General features: G+C 37.3%; 1 protein-coding gene across 1 annotated transcript; it reads right to left on the minus strand.

Annotated features, from left to right (window-relative positions):
- Positions 1 to 10,727: 10,727 nt before the first annotated feature.
- Positions 10,728 to 13,154, minus strand: si:dkey-13e3.1 (uncharacterized protein LOC571594 homolog). Its single transcript, XM_052126312.1, has 10 exons — positions 13,140 to 13,154; positions 12,799 to 12,861; positions 12,594 to 12,709; positions 12,317 to 12,436; positions 12,128 to 12,175; positions 11,922 to 11,999; positions 11,760 to 11,830; positions 11,024 to 11,084; positions 10,888 to 10,938; positions 10,728 to 10,811 (listed from the first exon to the last, which is right to left on the minus strand). Exons 2-10 carry the CDS (start codon positions 12,800 to 12,802, stop codon positions 10,728 to 10,730), a joined length of 633 nt encoding a protein of 210 aa, XP_051982272.1. The 5' UTR covers positions 12,803 to 12,861; positions 13,140 to 13,154.
- Positions 13,155 to 17,882: the final 4,728 nt, after the last annotated feature.

Genomic DNA, 17,882 nt, shown 5'->3' on the forward strand with positions numbered 1-17,882 from the left:
GAATTTGGGGTTTTCATAAGCTGTAAGCCATAATCATCAAAATTATATCAAATAAAGGCTTGAAATATCTTACTTTGCTTGTAATGAGTCTATATAATATATTAGTTTCACCTTTTAAGTTGAATTACTGAAATTAATGAACTTTTGCACGATATTCTAATTTTTCGAGTTTCACCTGTAAGTTTCCACTGCTATGCCGACGATACACAACTTTATATTTCTTCAAAACCTGATGAGATTTTACAATTCTCCAAATTAGCAGAGTGTATCACTCACAATTTCCTTCTACTCAATTCTGACAAAAAAGAGGTACTTTTATTGGACCAAAAAACTCTAAAAATAAGCCACTACAATATAATTTGACTCTCGATGGATGTACTGTTACATCATCTTCAACAGCAAAGAACTTATGTGTTATATTTGATACCAATCTGTCCTTTGAAAATCAAATTACCAATATTTGTAGAACAGCATTCTTCCACCTAAGAAATATTGCTAAATTACGGCACATGCGCTCTGTTGCTGATGCTGAAAAACGAATTCATGCGTTCATGACCTCAAGACTAGATTATTGTAATGCATTACATTTTTACATTTTTTTACATTTTTTATGCATTTGGCAGACGCTTTTATCCAAAGCGACTTACAGTGCACTTATTACAGGGACAATCCCCCCGGAGCAACTTGGAGTTAAGTGCCTTGCTCAAGGGCCCAATAGTGGCATCTTGGTGGTGCTGGGGCTTGAACCCCCGACCCTCTGGTCAGTAACCCTGAGCCTCAACCAAAATGCAGCAGCCAGAGTGTTAACGAGAACCAAGAATCCGCTACAAAGCTTTAAATGGTATAACTCCACAGTACTTTAGTGACCTTCTACCACGCTATATTCCATCACTTTCATTACGATCGCAAAATTCTGGCCTGTTAATAGTTCCTAGAATATCAAAATCCACAAAAGGAGGTAGATCCTTTTCATATTTGGCTCCTAAACTATGGAATAGTCTGCCTAACACTGTTCGAGATGCAGACACACTCCCTCAGTTTAAGTCTAGACTAAAGACTCATCTATTTAGACAGGCATACACCTAATTTGTCCTCCAACCCACAATTAGGCTGCTTTAGTTTAGTCTGCCGAAACCAGAAACACTGATCATGATCTATAACTCTGCATTAAATTGAATGGCATCTCTGCTTATATTATTTTATTTGTTTCCCTGTCTCAACCTCGGGACTCCTATCCTGAGGTCACCAGAACCGGCTGGATCAGCACCATTCCTGCTTCGTGTTGGACTCCACTGCTATGTGTCGCTGAATGATGATGAATAAATGCAGCCGTTGCCAACCAAACATCACATCAGACTTCAGAGGATGAACTGATGCCAACTCCAACCATAAGACATGGGATACTTCATATGCCATTGTCTGAACCTTGGATTTAGGATGGACCACACCGAGCCTCACCGAAATTACTGGCCAGGTTGAACTGTGTTTCACATCCCTGATCTCTGCCTGCATCACCTCGGTCTATTGATGGACTACGATCTTGAAATGGAATGCATAGACTATCAATTGCAAACAAAAGCCTTCATCAGCCAATTAACAAGGACAATTGCACCTATGTGAACTTCTGCAGTTAATCCAGGATGGACTTTAAAGACATTAGTCATCAGACATGGGGACTTGTGACTTGGTGACTTGGACTCGAGTCGACTCGAGTCGCTATTTTTATGACTTGTGACTTGACTTGACAAAAAATAAAATACTTGAGACTTGACTCGGACTTGGAAGTTAAAGACTCGGGACTTGACTTGACTTGAGAGACGAAGACTTGAATGACTTGAGTGTTAATCATATCATGTTTTCAGTTTGAATATAAAATATATAAATTATTTTAAAAAATAAAGTTGATCCAGCTGGAGCGCAGGCTGAGAATAGTTTTGTCATGACTGGATCACGACACTATAGGCTATCATCAGCCATGCCCTCTCGTACCTTACGCACACCACGCCCACTTAGATCAGATAACCCATCAACATGTCAGCCGGAGGGGTAACGTTACCGAGGGTCATCGTTTTCGGCTTAAAAAATTATTATCAAGATGGTAAAATACGAACAGCGCTTTGAAAGACATGCAACGTTAAGATCGCGGACAGCCAGACGACAACCTCCAATTTCGTCCGCCATTTGAAGAGCCATTCTGCCCAGTAAGTGCTTGTCAATTTGTTAATTTTATCTGGTTAGTTGGTAGTTAGCTAATGTAATAATAGCAGGGTTCCCACGGGTCCTTGAAATCCTTGAAAGTTTGTGAATCTGAAAAATAAAATTCAAGGCCCTGGAAAGTTCTTGAAAATAAACATACATATACAGGTCCTTGAAAGTGCTTGAATTTATTTTGTGCAAGAAGTTTTCTGGAAAAAAAAAATCTGTCCATTAATTTTTTATTTCGCCAACACTTCGTGGCTTATGCTGCATACTAGCCTGCTTGATTTACGTTAGTTACGCGCATTTAAGTGTTTCCCGCGCGAGGTACTTTGTTTTGTACGTTGCCATGACGTTCACGCGCGCTGGTACCTCAACGTTTCCCACTCACAGACATTGCAAAAATAGGCTTATGGATATACTCTGAGTGTGTGTGTGTGTGTGTGTGTGAGCGCGAGCGCGAGAGTGAGTGAGTGAGTGTGGGTGTGGGAGAGAGAGTGTGTGTGAGTGGGTGTGTGAGAGAGAGAGAGAGTGTGTGAGAGAGAGTGTGTGAGAGAGGGTGTGGGAGAGAGAGAGAGAGAGAGAGAGTGTGAGAGAGAGTGTGTGTGTGAGAGAGAGAGGAGAAATGTAACAAAGTTTAATGTATGTAACTGTGTTTGAGAGAGAGAGAGGGAGGTGTTCAGAGAGGAGTCTGTTGGATGTTAAGCTGTTATATGTTTTATGGACTCAGTGTTGAAAATTTAAAACATTTCAAACACTGTTGGCAGAAGTGAAAAATAAATAATTTTATGAAGTTACAATTTTGTTTGATTCCATGATGTATTTTACTGAACATGAGTATTGTAATTTACTGACAGTTACTTATATCTTGTCTTTTCACTTTATTATGATCAGATTCTGCAGGTAAAATTACAATAATAAGGTGACTTGACTTGGACTTGACTTGACATAGCCTGTGACTTGACTTGGACTTGACTTGCCCAAGAAAAAAATACTTGGGACTTACTTGAGACTTGAAGGTTAAGACTTGAGACTTACTTGAGACTTGCACATGTGTGACTTGGTCCCATCTCTGTTAGTCATTAATCTTACAGTTCAAACAGATGTTTAAACACTGACCCTTAACACTTATTTAGTTTAGTATATTAAACCATGACTTTAACTATACATAAGTAATATTTACATTATATTCATGATGTTAGCCAGAGGGGAACTGACCACCACAATGAGTCTGGTTTCTCCCAAGGTTATTTTTCTCCATTAATCAACATCTTATTGAGTTTTGTGTTCCTTGCCACAGTCGCCTTCAGCTTGCTCACTGGGGTAATTAATACAATTACTATTTAATTACTTATTTTTAAACACAATTCACAATCGTATTTTATTTAATTACACAATGATGATTCATCGACATTATAGATAATACAGTTTTATCGTCTGTTAATGCCTGATCTTCTGTAAAGCTGCTTTGAAACGATGTGTGTTGTGAAAGGCGCTATACAAATAAAACTGACTTGACTTGACTTGGTTAAGATTGTTGACTTTGGTGGTCAGATTATTTAATTGCTGTTGTCCATTTCAGTGGTTCTGAACTGTGGAAAGAGTGACGTGTGAGGCCTATGATGTTGAAACTAGTAACTGGTAGGGTTGCAAAGGGGCGGGTAATTTCCGGTAAATTTCTGGAAAGTTTCCGGTAAATTTCCATGGGAAGTTAAGCTGGGGAATTTTGGAAATATTCCATATTAGAAACTTTCCATGGGAATAATGGGAATTAATGTGAATTTAGGGGAACTAACTGGGAATTCATTGTAATGTAATCGATCATTGTATCATATCCAAGCATAAATATAAACAGAAGTCATAAGAAAACATCCATGCAAAATGTTTTCAACAGATATTTCAACAGATTTATTTGTAAGTAGAACAGAACAAGTTTTAATTATTTTACTGAAAAATCACTTGTTTCATGGAAGAACAAAAACAGGAATATTGGGTTAAATATTACTCATCCCCCAACCCCACTCAATCAAAAATGCACCCCCATCCAAAAATCCCCACAAAGTCCCATTCAAAATGTTAAATGAAAAAAAAAAATCCTTCTCCCTCCAAAACGTCCCATTAAACATGCAAATCTTCCTTCAAGCAATCCTGCAGTTTTGCTCAGTCAGTGAGACATATCCAGCTGCAGACCCGCAGCACCACCAGTTTCAGAACCCCAGTTTCAGAACCCCAGCGCCAGAACCTGAAGTGAGGGGCGGAGTTATTGACAATGAGACAAGCATGGCGGAGAGCATGGTGAGTTGTGTAATGTTTTTGACATCATGTTGTGAAAAATTATTGCATATATTAAGTTCAGCGTTTATCTGCTAAATATTTAATTTGTGCATAACTTTATCATCTTAATGAAGCTTGAATATGTTGTCATACTTTACTGTATTAATAAAAAAATTCTACGGATGGTTCGATACATTTTTGCGTGTTGTAAATGAGCCTTGCGGTGACGTTTTGAAGACATCTTGTGAAGGTGTTAAAGTGTTTGTTCCACGTTCCTCTGTTATATGCATTGTTTGTGAGTTATTGTTACCTTATAGTTGAGGTTTTTCTTTTACGTTGAGATTATTGTGTGGTGCTTTCATCTCTTGTAGAGACATTTCGAATGAATGAAGACCACAAGGAAAAGGCCTGCAACAATCTCCTGGACAGTCAGAAGCTTCCAGAGAGCCCTTTCTATTTCATTTTGTGTTCAGGGATGACATGGAGTTATTTTAGCAAGAATGTAAGGACAAAATGGGCCTGAGAGTGAATTCCTCATTTGATACATTTTAAGTTTAATTTATACAGGATTGTCATGATAAAATGGGCCTAGGGGTGAATTGGTCATTTGTTGTATATATTTTTATTGTTTCTTTTAAAATTATGCTGAATTTTCTCTCTTTTTTAGTTTTTTGACATGTTTTATTTTACATAAAGAAAAATGCATGCTGCACATGTTCTTGTGAAATAAAGTATATTTTATATAAAATGCCCATAAGTTTCAAGCATTTTTTTTCACCATCATGATCAGGAAGTAACTCTCATAATACAATGAAACGGATAACTATATACAATTATATTACACAAGATCAATGTTTTAAAATGCTTATTGTACTGTACCTTAAAGAATCATTATAACATACGTATAAAGTATGATGTTTCGTTTGTAATAAAAGCAAAGTACTCTCCAACACATTAGGTGGCGCTACTCGGTTTCGAACGTAAGCTCCGCCCCTCACTTCAGGTTCTGGCGCTGGTGTTCTGAAACTGGTGGTGTAGCCTACTCTCCAAAACGTTAGGTGGCGCTACTCGGTTTAGAACGTAAGCTCCGCCCCTCACTTCAGGTTCTGGCCTATTCGCTATGTGCACAGGTGACACGACGAACGTTCGAAATCTGTGTGGTGGGCGGGGGGACTTCCGGTTTAGGTTACTACCGGTATTTCCGATGTAGATGTTGTGGAAGAGTGAGTGGCAAGCTATCAGTGAGTACCGTATGTAAAATGTTAACAGTAAATAAGAAACGTCTTACATATCAGTATCAAATTGGCAACTCTAAATTACATTGTAGTGTTCCTCGATGTGCCGTTTCATCGAGGTATAATTCTGAAGTTTTCATCGTTTTCCGCATCAGCCTGAGGTACGAGCTCAGTGGCTAGTCAAGATAAGACGCAAGAACTTCACACCTACCGATAACACCCGGGTATGCAGTCGACATTTTAAGCTAGAAGATTTCATCATAACAACCACAGGACGCCGAAAACTTGTTCAAGGAGCTGTGCCATGTCTTTTTGAGTGGAACAATTTTTGTTTACCAGCGCCAAGGACTGTATTTTTCTCTATGAGCTTCCATATACTGCTTATATATTTTGTAATTTACTATGCTGTTTGTTTTTTGTATCTTTTGATATACCTTTCAGAAAATTGTCTGAAATATTGACAATGTTTACATTTGTCATTTATTGTCTTTTACACTGCCAGGAGGAACACAAATACATGAGTTAATTCAGACATTTATTATACAAAGACACAAGCTGTCATACTAAACTCAACAATAACATGGCTCCTATAATTGTAACATTGTGATGCAACGTTTGACATTTTGTATGAGTTAGTAGATAACTAGTCCACATAACTGCACATAATACAGTACTCAACAGTACTTTAATGCTTCTTTGCACTTCTGGTTGGATGTCAACTGCATTTCATTGGCTCTGTACCCGTACTCTGCTAAATGACAATAAAATTTAATGTAATCTAATAACTACTAACACTGAATTCATAATAACAAAAGGTACCTTGTATAGGTTTGTTGTTTATGTATGTACATGTGCATTTCTTAAAGAGAACTATTTACATTAACATTGATTTTCACACAAACACATGTTTTGTACAGTCTGATACAGTAATGCAACATTATGATTGCATAAGGCTCTGCCAGCCACACAGGAGCACTCTACCTCATAGAGCTGAACAGGGGTGGAGTCTTCTAGGACAATCTTTTAAAAAACAAAAAAGTGTGTTATAATCAGCAGAGATCACAAACTGATCAGATATCTCAAAGTCAAAAGTGCATTTTGCATTATTTTTTAAGTTAGCTACTATGAGTTAGAGAATGAGGTTACTTTAGGGTTAGTAAGAAAGTAAGTTAAACATAACACAATATAAACAGCAAAGCAACTGTCTCAACAACCAGCTTCTGGGGTTTCATATAGGAATGGTAGGTCTACTAGAACACTAATAGGGCAGGCAAGTGTCATCATAGTGTTACCTACTTCAAACGTTTGGCTAGCTAGATAGTTGTCCAAGATGTTCAACTTGTTTAGGTAATTATACATTGGTTTGCCAGTTTAACCCATCATTGCCAAATTGAAGCCCCAGGACAGAACTGGTTGGATCAGACAAACAACTGAACTGTCTTTCATCCTATTCTGATGGTGTGAGGTTTCTCATGTTTCCTCAAAGATCTATGACGGGTAGCACGGATGACTCTCCCTGTCTGTCTTTACTTGATACTGGGGATAACCAAATACTGTCAATACATGTAACTGAACAACACAAGTCATTAGTATATGGGTGATTCTTAGACTATGGGCACTTTTATGTACTTTGTAACCAAAAGTGTCATTTTTTAAAAATATGACCAAAGTACAATTGATATGGATTGCAAGAGTAGATTTGTGTAATACTTTTTATATTATAATATTATAATACATTACAATACTTTTTATATTTAGATTATAATATTATTTTTATTTCTAAATTATACTTTTATATTAATTGATTTCATTTAGATGAATGAAAATTCAATTTTGTTGCATCATTTATTGCTTATATTTTTGCCTTGCCATAAGTTGTGTCAGTTATTTACAGTATGCACTGTAACCGTTCATCTGTGAGACAAATCAGTTGTATACATCAAACTCAGCACTACACTAAAAACAGTTGTGGTTATGTTTAATGGCTTTGTGAACTGAGTTTACTGAGTGTGATGAGTTTAATTGTTTTTCTAATAAACATCTCCACTGTTTCTCTACATTCACGTTAATTCATTGTCATTTCCATCACCACCCTGTCATTTCCATCACCACCCACATTTTTAAAAAATATTTAAAAAGTTCTCATCACACATTAAAAATGTATCCACAATTTACGAGATGATGCTCTACTTAATATAAAAATGCAAGTCATTTATTTTCTAATAAGCTCTTGCCCAAACCAATATTACATTTCAGAGTGTGACAGGTGTACAGTTCACCGTTTGGTCCTTAGGGCAGTTAATTTATCTCATTGACAAATGTATAATTATTGTACATTGTGGAAAAACTGATAAAACTAGTTACAAAAATGATCCTAGACAATTCTTGACTGACATAAGTTATTCTGTTTTTAAATAACAGCATTGAGATGTGGTGGAAATGACATTTCACTGCTGTTATCTAAAAATAGAATAACTCATAACTTCTTAGTTATGAGACTAACACAGTCTCATAACTTCTCTTGTAATCTAAGTTTGTCCTCTTACAGACCTTAAAACTAGACAAATTATTTAAACTTATGAGACTGTGTTACGTGACTTTTGAACAAGTTTTTTTATTCAACTTCACAAGCCTAAAAGTGCCCCTTGTTGAAGAAACGCCCATACATTTATTCAATGTCAGATAGTAAAATGAACATTTAATAAACCACATGTGACCAACAACTAAAATTAATCGTTTAATAAGTATTTTGTAAAGGTTACTTTCTAGCCTAACGTCACCTAGCATCATCGCTAACGTTAGGGCTACAGCTAGCTAAAGACATAGCAACAGGTGAGTTTTACGCCCCTGTTGTTCCGGATGCGTCCAGTAGGGGGAGAAGGATATACGGCGAAATAACATAATTAAATCGACGCTGGAAACTAACACATTAATAACCGTCCAGTCTATAGACTTTTACTAATTTTTAGGTATTTGTTTATTTAAATAAATGTTATAGACAGTGGTATTATCTGCACTATGGATTAAAACATCCAGATTTTCAGTTAGGCTTCTCTTTTCACTCAGCACAGAAAACTATTTGTTTAAATTTAAAAAAATATTAATACACATAGTTGGATCAGATGGACAAAGTAATGATATATGACCTACTGTAGAATTAATTGTTTTTAAACTGTTTTTATATACAGGAGACTGACTGATATATGCTGTTGTGAATTTATATAAAGTTACATTTAGGTATTAACCATATAGCCCATTAGACATACAGTACCATGTAATCATATGGATCCTCAATGAAATATCTGCTGTACTATTCACAATTGGTCATCATACAGCTACAGAACAGTGTCCTACATAGCATTTAATGAAGACAAACACAATTTAACCCTTTTCTAAAATTCCAAGGGCCATTTAAAAGAAAGAGACAATATTGTTGTTCACAAAAAAAGGTTATTTATTTACACCATGTATAGGATGACTCCTGAAGTTGACTCCTATGTCTTGCCACTCTTCTTAAGTTGTTTTTTTATCCTCATGTCAAAGTGCTCCCACTCACTGATTAAAAATAAATAAAAAAAGAAGCTAAAGTTGAATAGTGGTAGAAACAATGGTTATAAAATAATGGCAGGATGTCATGTTTGAACATTTTTTACTTTATAGGATCCTTACAGTACCTTGCGTCAATGACAGGTCCTCGCAGGAATTTCTCCTCAGCCTCCAAGATGGACACATGTCCCACAACAGCGAGAGCACAGATGATGGACTACCAGAGAAAGAATTGAGATTTATCACAGCCCAAATAAGCCAAGCATCATTTTCCATGTTTAGTTTTTTTTAACAACAAAATCAAAAGTGCCTTTTCTATATTAAGCACAAAAACTATTATTTTTAGAGCAATGGTCTAACATTATGGATAAACTATTTGACATTAAAAACAATTTGAATCTGACACCATGCAGAGCACAACAAACACAAGAGACCTACCTCTGGAAAAAGGACATCCATAATGAATCTGATCTGGTCACTGTGGGTGTGGGTGGGTGTGGGTGTGCTGTCCAGAATTGAAGTCAGGTGAGTGAAGATAACATCAATTTGCTCCTGATCTTCAATGAACAACGGCACAGGCACTTTCTTGATGTAACACTTGGAAAAAGTGTCAAGCCACTTTGATTTTTTTTTGTCCATTGATGATGGACTGTGCAGAGAAAATTGAAAATGACATTGAGAACATTTCCATGTATGTGTAAGTAGTTTATTTACTAGACAAGCTATTGGTTTAGAATTAATTTAAAATGCATTATTGATTCATGTACCTGAATGTGGTTATCGGTTCCTCTTGCCACAATGAAGTCCACCAGAGCCTGGTTGAACAACATTCGGTTCCTCTCAGCAACAACATGTTGTGGCAAGTCATGTGTTAAACCTGGAAAACACCTGTAAAGAGGTCGTAATGTCCCTTCAGTCAGCCATCTTGCCTCCTCGGTCCAGTGGGCGAACCTCTTCCCATGCCTTTTAAAAAGAAAGAAAAAAAATCTACTTTGTGGGCCCCCAATAGGACAACTCTTGTTATGGACAATAAACAGGCTGCATTGATCATTTAAATGTTTAAATTTCATTTAAATTGTTTGAATGTAGGTTATCATGAATAGAAATCTGGGATTGCCGTGTGGAAATTGTACTGAGGAGATTATGAAAAACAATTACATGTCATGATTGATGACTAATGACTATGCTGATGGTTTATTCCTTTTTTTTTTTTGTCTGTGCTGTAATGCCTCAGTTTGGTCAATTATTTCTACTGATATAACTATTTCTATTTCAAGGAAGGAACAAAGCATGAAACACTAAACTGAGATGTAAAGAAACTAATGCACATACCCCTCTGTCTCAAACCGCTCAATTAGACGTAGACACCACCACTCCCTGATTGCAGGCATGTCAAGCTAACAGAAATTGAAGTGTAACAGGATTAGTATTTAATTTGTATTGTTAGAATTCAATGACCAGCATTAAAGTACAACTTTATAGCAACCTTCTAAGGAAGAAAATAGAAAAGCTCACCGAAGTAAAATTGAATGGAGTGTTCAGCACAGTGTAAAGGGCATACTGAAAAAGAGTAAAGATTAATTTCCAAAAAATAAAAGAAAAAAAATTGCTTTAGTAGCCTGTTTTAATAGCTTACCATAAGCATGAAAACTCCACAATCAATGCTGTTGTTCTGTTGAGGAAAGCCCTTTAGGAAGCAAGTATATTAGAATTTGAAATAAAACATACACAGAGCTGAAAGTATGTACAGTAGTATTGTAGTTGTGTGTCACCCCAATATCCAATCCTGTGACCTCTGTCCACTGTCCAGGGTCGAGACGATGTGCAATACTCCTAAGATTTGGGTAAAAGACAAATTAACAAAGCGCCATGAGGAGTCCTATGTTAAAAAGCTTATGAAACAGCATATCATATGGCCATAAATTAAACCAGCATTTTTAATCCTCTGCTCACACCCATTTGAGTCTATTTTCTCCCACAGAACATGGATGCTTCGTCCACAAAGAGGACTGATTTTGCTTTGCTGGTTTAATCTTTTAAGATAGATGTTTTTATTTAGAACAATGTAACCACATGTTACACATACACTCATAGCAAAAAAAAAAAAAAAAAAAGACAGCTGGAACAATGCAACCGCATGTCTACATTACATGCCATAGGAACGTGGCAATTATATTCTTAGCTGTGGACCTAAATATGTCTCTGTACAGGTCATCTCCAAAACCAGACTCATGATTACTATACAGGGAGTCTAGTAGGAGGATCTCTCTTAAGAGTGGCTTTAGTACCTATAGGGATGCATAATCAATGGTTGTAGCTAGGGAGTACAGAGAGTGTTATGACAATCCATTTCACATTTGCATTACCTTTGCTTTATGATATAAGGGTAAAAACAATCTTCCGTAAAACCAACATAAAATAATAATCATAGTCAATAATACGTATCAAAGCTGTATAAAACGTGATACGCAAATATCTTTTGAGATAACGTAAAATCTTACACATAACAGATAATGTTCTGGGCCGGCAGCGTTTGTCCATAGGGGCAAAACAAGGGCATCCTTCATGTCAGCATCATCCTAAAAAACACAATTAACAAATATGAAAACTTACTTTACTTTTGACTTATGGTAGATGTCAAATAGTATGATTTATGCATTCAATACTCACTGGAAAGTAGGCTAAGGGATCTACACTGTCTTTCCATGTAGTAACGACATACATATCAGCAGTATATATGTCTTTGCCCTGTGAGAGCAAATGGAAATATTAAGAAGACTACCACTTGCCATTCATATATGAAATTTAAAAAAAAAAGAAAAAAAAAGTATAAACTACAAATAGCTCATTGGAAATCATGTGAAAAAGATTTATACATGCGCCCGAGCATCTTCATAAATCAGTTTCATGCAGGCATTTCCAATCTGCAAGAAATAATCAAAATAGTTAGCACATACACAAAAGTCTAAGTTCTTTCCACAAACAAAACAAAGAGCATACATTGAGCCCACGGCTTTACTTTTTTGGTGCATGAAAAATATCTACATGCAAATGTTACCACTTACATCAGACTCCATTTCCCTTCTCAAACCCAGTGTCCGAAAATCTTCTCTTAAGAGGCATATCGCTCCCTCCTTCACAATGACCTCATCAGCCAGTCGCCCCGTGTCCAGGATGTATCTGAGCTGCAAAGGACAAAAGAAAAAATGCTTCATATTTTGTTTAAATAGGCAACTTGTCTTGATAAAATTGATTTTTAGTTAACACAAATTGTGGATGTTACAATACAGGCTACTGTGGACAGTATGTTTTAGCATTGATAGTGAAGACATGAACAACTACCAATTTGTCTTGTAGAAGATTATGAGGCTTCATCCAAGGTTGAGCTGAATACTCATCTGCATCCTCCACAATCATATCCTCGTCCACTTCCTCCATGTTCACATCTGCAGAGGTTTCTATGGGAATAAAATGAAACAATCTCGGTCACGAATAATGAACTGCAATGGAAAGTTACTGTTAGTTAGTGCAATTACTTTATCCATACCCATGCCTGTTACAGGGGCATCAAAGTCTGGCAAATCCACTGTTGCCTCTGAGCCACTAAGGTCTGTAAGGCATGCAAAATTAGATTATTAGTTAATTACACAGAATACAAATGCAATACAATACAATAATGAAATCCACTTGTAGACGTCAATAAAATCAAGTACAGTGTATATCAGACTTTGTTATTAAAAGGGTTAATTGATGAGTTTGATATTAAAAGATTATATAATATTTGATCACATGCAAATAAAGAAACATTACATTGTACATCGCAATGCTTAGCAATAACAGACTAAACAAGTGCCATAAAGTGGCTTGATCCTCTACTGTGTTACTTACTGGTCACTTGGCGAACGTCTGTTGCACCAGATTGAGTAGAGGACTCTGAAACAGCTTAATTAGATAACACAAAATACTGGTACATGACAACATCTGTACAACTAATATTTAGAAGAACCAATTCTAAAGTGGTATGGCAGTAATTCAAACATTACCAAGAACAGCCTGGTGGTTGATGTTCAGCACCACTTCTGTCCCAAATACTTTTTTGAAGGCCTCTAGTCTTCTCAAATTCTTCTGACTGTTGTGGTAGTGGATGATACTTCTCATGAGGAAGACATGAGTTGATGGAAGGGTCATATTTAGAAAGTAGTTATTTTTCATTAATTTGCTAAAGAACTGTTCCACAACCTGGCTATTCACTTTACCAGCAAGTTGGGCTACAAGACCAATCTTGCGGAGAGCATCCCGTTCGTCTTTTGAATTGTCTTCATGAAATTTGTCATTAAGGACATAGTGCTCTGCTGAGCCTGTAATTGGGTGGCCATGGCTGTCTGGGACTTGTTTTGTTATACTAAGCCACGGTAAGGAGATCTTCAGCTTTCCCTCCTTTGCCATCTTTATGTTGCCATCTGTTGGGTCAGCTAGACGACCTTCGTGTGGCGTTAAGGTTAACGTCTCAGGATAGCGAAGATTGGTGTGTGCGGCCAGTACCCGTGCGAAATCATAGATGACTACATTAGGCATGTGTTTCCATGAGAGGAGGAGATCTGCAAAGTCTCTCGGACTCTCTGCGCGCAAACAGCATTTGATGCTGTACACAATTCCACAAGGGCACATGACTACAGCCCATCCACCTGGAAAAAAAAACATCTATGTCAGGCAGCAGTAATACAAGTATAAGGCCTATAAAGGTAAAGTGGCATTCACAAACATACCAAAACACAAGCATTTGTTTCTTACCAGAGGCACCCCAAATCTTTTCGAATACTTTGTCAAAAGTCTGTCTAGATTTCATCTCAGATGAAAGCCTCTCTAGGAGGTCTCTTTTGAGCCACTCCTCCTGGCTAAGTCCATGTCCACTTGACAGGATGGCAACTCACATTTGACATTGTGCTCTGCTTCCCAGATTTTATACACAACATGGACCGGAACACTCGAAGAAAGAAAATGTTTCTGGACTGCATAGACACCGTTAGCTCGGTCTATGCAGTCAGAATACAGGTGATGACTTGATGTAATGTCGTCCCTAGATTTTGTGTGTTTCCTCTCTAGATGTTTTCTTAAATTTTTTTTTTGAATAGTAATGTGACAAAGAGGGCATTTTGTTTTAATAACTATGCTGTTTCGTAGTTGTGGTTTTATGAAGGACCTACTTGCAGTCAGGGGAGCCACATCAGGAATGGTGTTTGATGTACTGGCAGTCAGGGGAGGCACATCAGGAATGGTGTTTGATGTACTGGCAGTCAGGGGAGGCACATCAGGAATGGTGTTTGATATACTGGCAGTCAGGGGAGGCACATCAGGAATGGTGTTTGATGTACTGGCAGTTAAGGGAGGCACATCAAGAATGGTGTTTGATGTACTGGCAGTCAGGGGAGCCACATCAGGAATGGTGGTTGATGTACTGGCAGTCAGGGGAGCCACATCAGGAATGGTGGTTGATGTACTGGCAGTCAGGGGAGCCACATCAGGAATGGTGGTTGATGTACTGGCAGTCAGGGGAGGCACATCAAGAATGGTGGTTGATGTACTGGCATTCTTACAGCCTTTCAGGTGGGCCACAAAGTGGTCACGTAGGATTTTTATTGAGGAACAATATACACAATGGTAGTGTAATTGTGACACACAACCTAGACCACACCGGTGGATTGTATAATCTGAAAGAAAAAAGAAAGAAAAAGAAAACAAAAATCACTCCCTTTCTTGCATTCCTACTTCATGTGATTAGCTTAATGTTTCAGAGAAAGACAATAATACACAGCACAACTTATTTGTTAAACTTATATGCAACGTGGCCTAACAATGTTGACATAGTTTTATTTGAGTAATACTAAAACATCAATCATGCATATATTTAACATCAACATTCATTACATTTTTAGAAAAAAATATAAATCACAAATGATGCTACCTTCATGGACGACTGCCCTCGAAAAGTGAAGCTGAAGATGCGTTTGTACTTTACTTTTCTTTGAGGGCTTAAAAAAAGCAGAAGTACAGAAAGGACAGTGATATAGGGAACAGCAAGAGGTGCATCTGTTAAGCGCAGGTAAGCTGCAACCTCTCTGTATAGTTATTTCTTCACCTGAAGAGAGAATAAAATTTTCATTTGGAGAGAGAAAAAAAGAGATGGGTGTTTATAGTTTATACAAGTTTAGAGAGAGAGAGAGATTGTAATTTTCTTAAGTAGCTAAAGCAAACACACACACACCTTTATGAGATACAAGTTAAAAAGAACTAAAGACAGAGTATGATAAAACACACATTAAGTGCACATAAATTTTAGTCCAGATCAGTAAGCTATTTTAAGAAAACTGTATATTATGATATACATTAGATAATTAGATCATCTCATTTACAGGTGAAACTCGAAAAATTAGAATATCGTGCAAAAGTTCATTAATTTCAGTAATTCAACTTCAAAGGTGAAACTAATATATTATATAGACTCATTACAAGCAAAGTAAGATATTTCAAGCCTTTATTTGATATAATTTTGATGATTATGGCTTACAGCTTATGAAAACCCCAAATTCCGAATCTCAGAAAATTAGAATATTACATGAAATTAATAAAAAAAAAGGATTTTAAATACAGAAATGTCGGCCCTCTGAAAAGTATAATCATGCATATGTACTCAGTACTTGGTCTGGGCCCCTTTTGCATTAATTACTGCCTCAATGCGGCGTGGCATGGATGCTATCAGCCTGTGGCACTGCTGAGGTGTTATGGAAGACCAAGATGCTTCAATAGCGGCCTTCAGCTCTTCTGCATTGTTTGGTCTCATGTCTCTCATCTTTCTCTTGGCAATGCCCCATAGATCCTCTATGGGGTTCAGGTCAAGCGAGTTTGCTGGCCAATCAAGCACAGTAATACCATGGTCATTGAACCAGGTTTTGGTACTTTTGGCAGTGTGGGCAGGTGCCAAGTCCTGCTGGAAAATGAAGTCAGCATCTCCATAAAGCTTGTCTGCTGAAGGAAGCATGAAGTGCTCTAAAATGTCCCGGTAGACGGCTGCGTTGACTCTGGACTTAATAAAGCACAGTGGACCAACACCAGCCGATGACATGGCTCCCCAAACCAACACAGACTGTGGAAACTTCACACTGGACTTCAAGCATCTTGGATTGTGTGCCTCTCCATTCTTCCTCCAGACTCTGGGACCTTGGTTTCCAAATGAGATGCAAAATTTGCTCTCATCAGAAAAGAGGACTTTGGACCACTGAGCAACAGACCAGTTCTTTTTTCTTTAGCCCAGGTAAGACGTTTGACATTTGAAGCCCATGTCCAGGACCCGTCCGTGTGTGGTGGCTCTTGATGCAGTAACTCCAGCCTCAGTCCACTCCTTGTGAAGCTCCCCACACATTTGAATGGCCTTTTCCTGACAATCCTCTCCAGGCTACGGTCATCCCTGCTGCTTGTGCACCTTTTTCTTCCACACTTTTCCCTTCCACTTAACTTTCTATTAATGTGCTTTGATACAGCACTTTGAGAACATCCAACTTCTTTTGCAATTACCTTTTGAGGCTTTCCCTCTTTGTGGAGGGTGTCAATGATGGTTTTCTGCACAACTGTCAGGTCAGCAGTCTTCCCCATGATTGTGAATTCAACTGAACCAGACTGAGAGACCGTTTAAAGGCTCAGGAACCCTTTGCAGGTGTTTAGCTGATTAGAGTGTGACACTTTGAGCCTACAATACTGAACCTATTCACCATATTCTAATTTTCTGAGATTCTGAATTTGGGGTTTTCATAAGCTGTAAGCCATAATCATCAAAATTATATCAAATAAAGGCTTGAAATATCTTACTTTGCTTGTAATGAGTCTATATAATATATTAGTTTCACCTTTTAAGTTGAATTACTGAAATTAATGAACTTTTACACGATATTCTAATTTTTCGAGTTTCACCTGTATTTTTGATGTTATCACAGGTTTGAAGTATTCTACAGTTTCAAGACATTTTTATTATTTATTGTATTTTAATAGTTGTAATCCTTTTACACAGGCTACAAGTGACATCAATCTTAAAAGGGCAGCAGTCCTCAAGGCACTTTGCATCTACCTTGGTGAGGATGATGGACATCTCATTCGGGAGTATAAGGCAAGTCATTGTATTTGCATTTGTCTGTCAGATGTACTGTCTTGTATTATAGAAAATGTTTTAAGATCCTAATGTCATTAACCCACTAGTTAGAAGAAAATGGCTTTCACAATGTGATTTAAAGGGGCACTCAACAAAAACAAGCCCGATGCATAACAAAATCACTGTGTTGACACCAAAACTATGGCATCTGTAGTTCTATCACAGTCTACACGCTGTTGTATTCTGGGGTCTAGGTTTATTATAGTGTGGAAGCCTGCTGTTTATTTAAATCAACTAATGCAAAACTTGAAAAATGCTCTAGCCACTAAAGCATGTCACTACAGAGGATCGTGAGGATCATACTGGTGTTTTTTTGTTTTAGCCCATTGATGACAAATGCATCAACATCACCACTGACCATTTTCCAAAGCATCAATTTTAGAAAATTAATTTTAACCATACAAGTAGCCATGATAAGGTTGAGAATATTTGTA

This window comes from Xyrauchen texanus, chromosome 5 (assembly GCF_025860055.1).
Source record: "Xyrauchen texanus isolate HMW12.3.18 chromosome 5, RBS_HiC_50CHRs, whole genome shotgun sequence".
In the NCBI taxonomy this organism is placed as follows: Eukaryota; Metazoa; Chordata; class Actinopteri; order Cypriniformes; family Catostomidae; genus Xyrauchen; species Xyrauchen texanus.

What these genes read in the sequence shown, in the direction of transcription:
- si:dkey-13e3.1 (XM_052126312.1), bottom strand. An exon ending in ATCTTCTACAAGACAAATTG is followed by an intron (nt 12,437 to 12,593) that starts GTAGTTGTTCAT and finishes TGTCCTTTGCAG; the next exon opens with CTCAGATACATCCTGGACAC. An exon ending in TCACAGGATTGGATATTGGG is followed by an intron (nt 10,939 to 11,023) that starts GTGACACACAAC and finishes TGCTTCCTAAAG; the next exon opens with GGCTTTCCTCAACAGAACAA.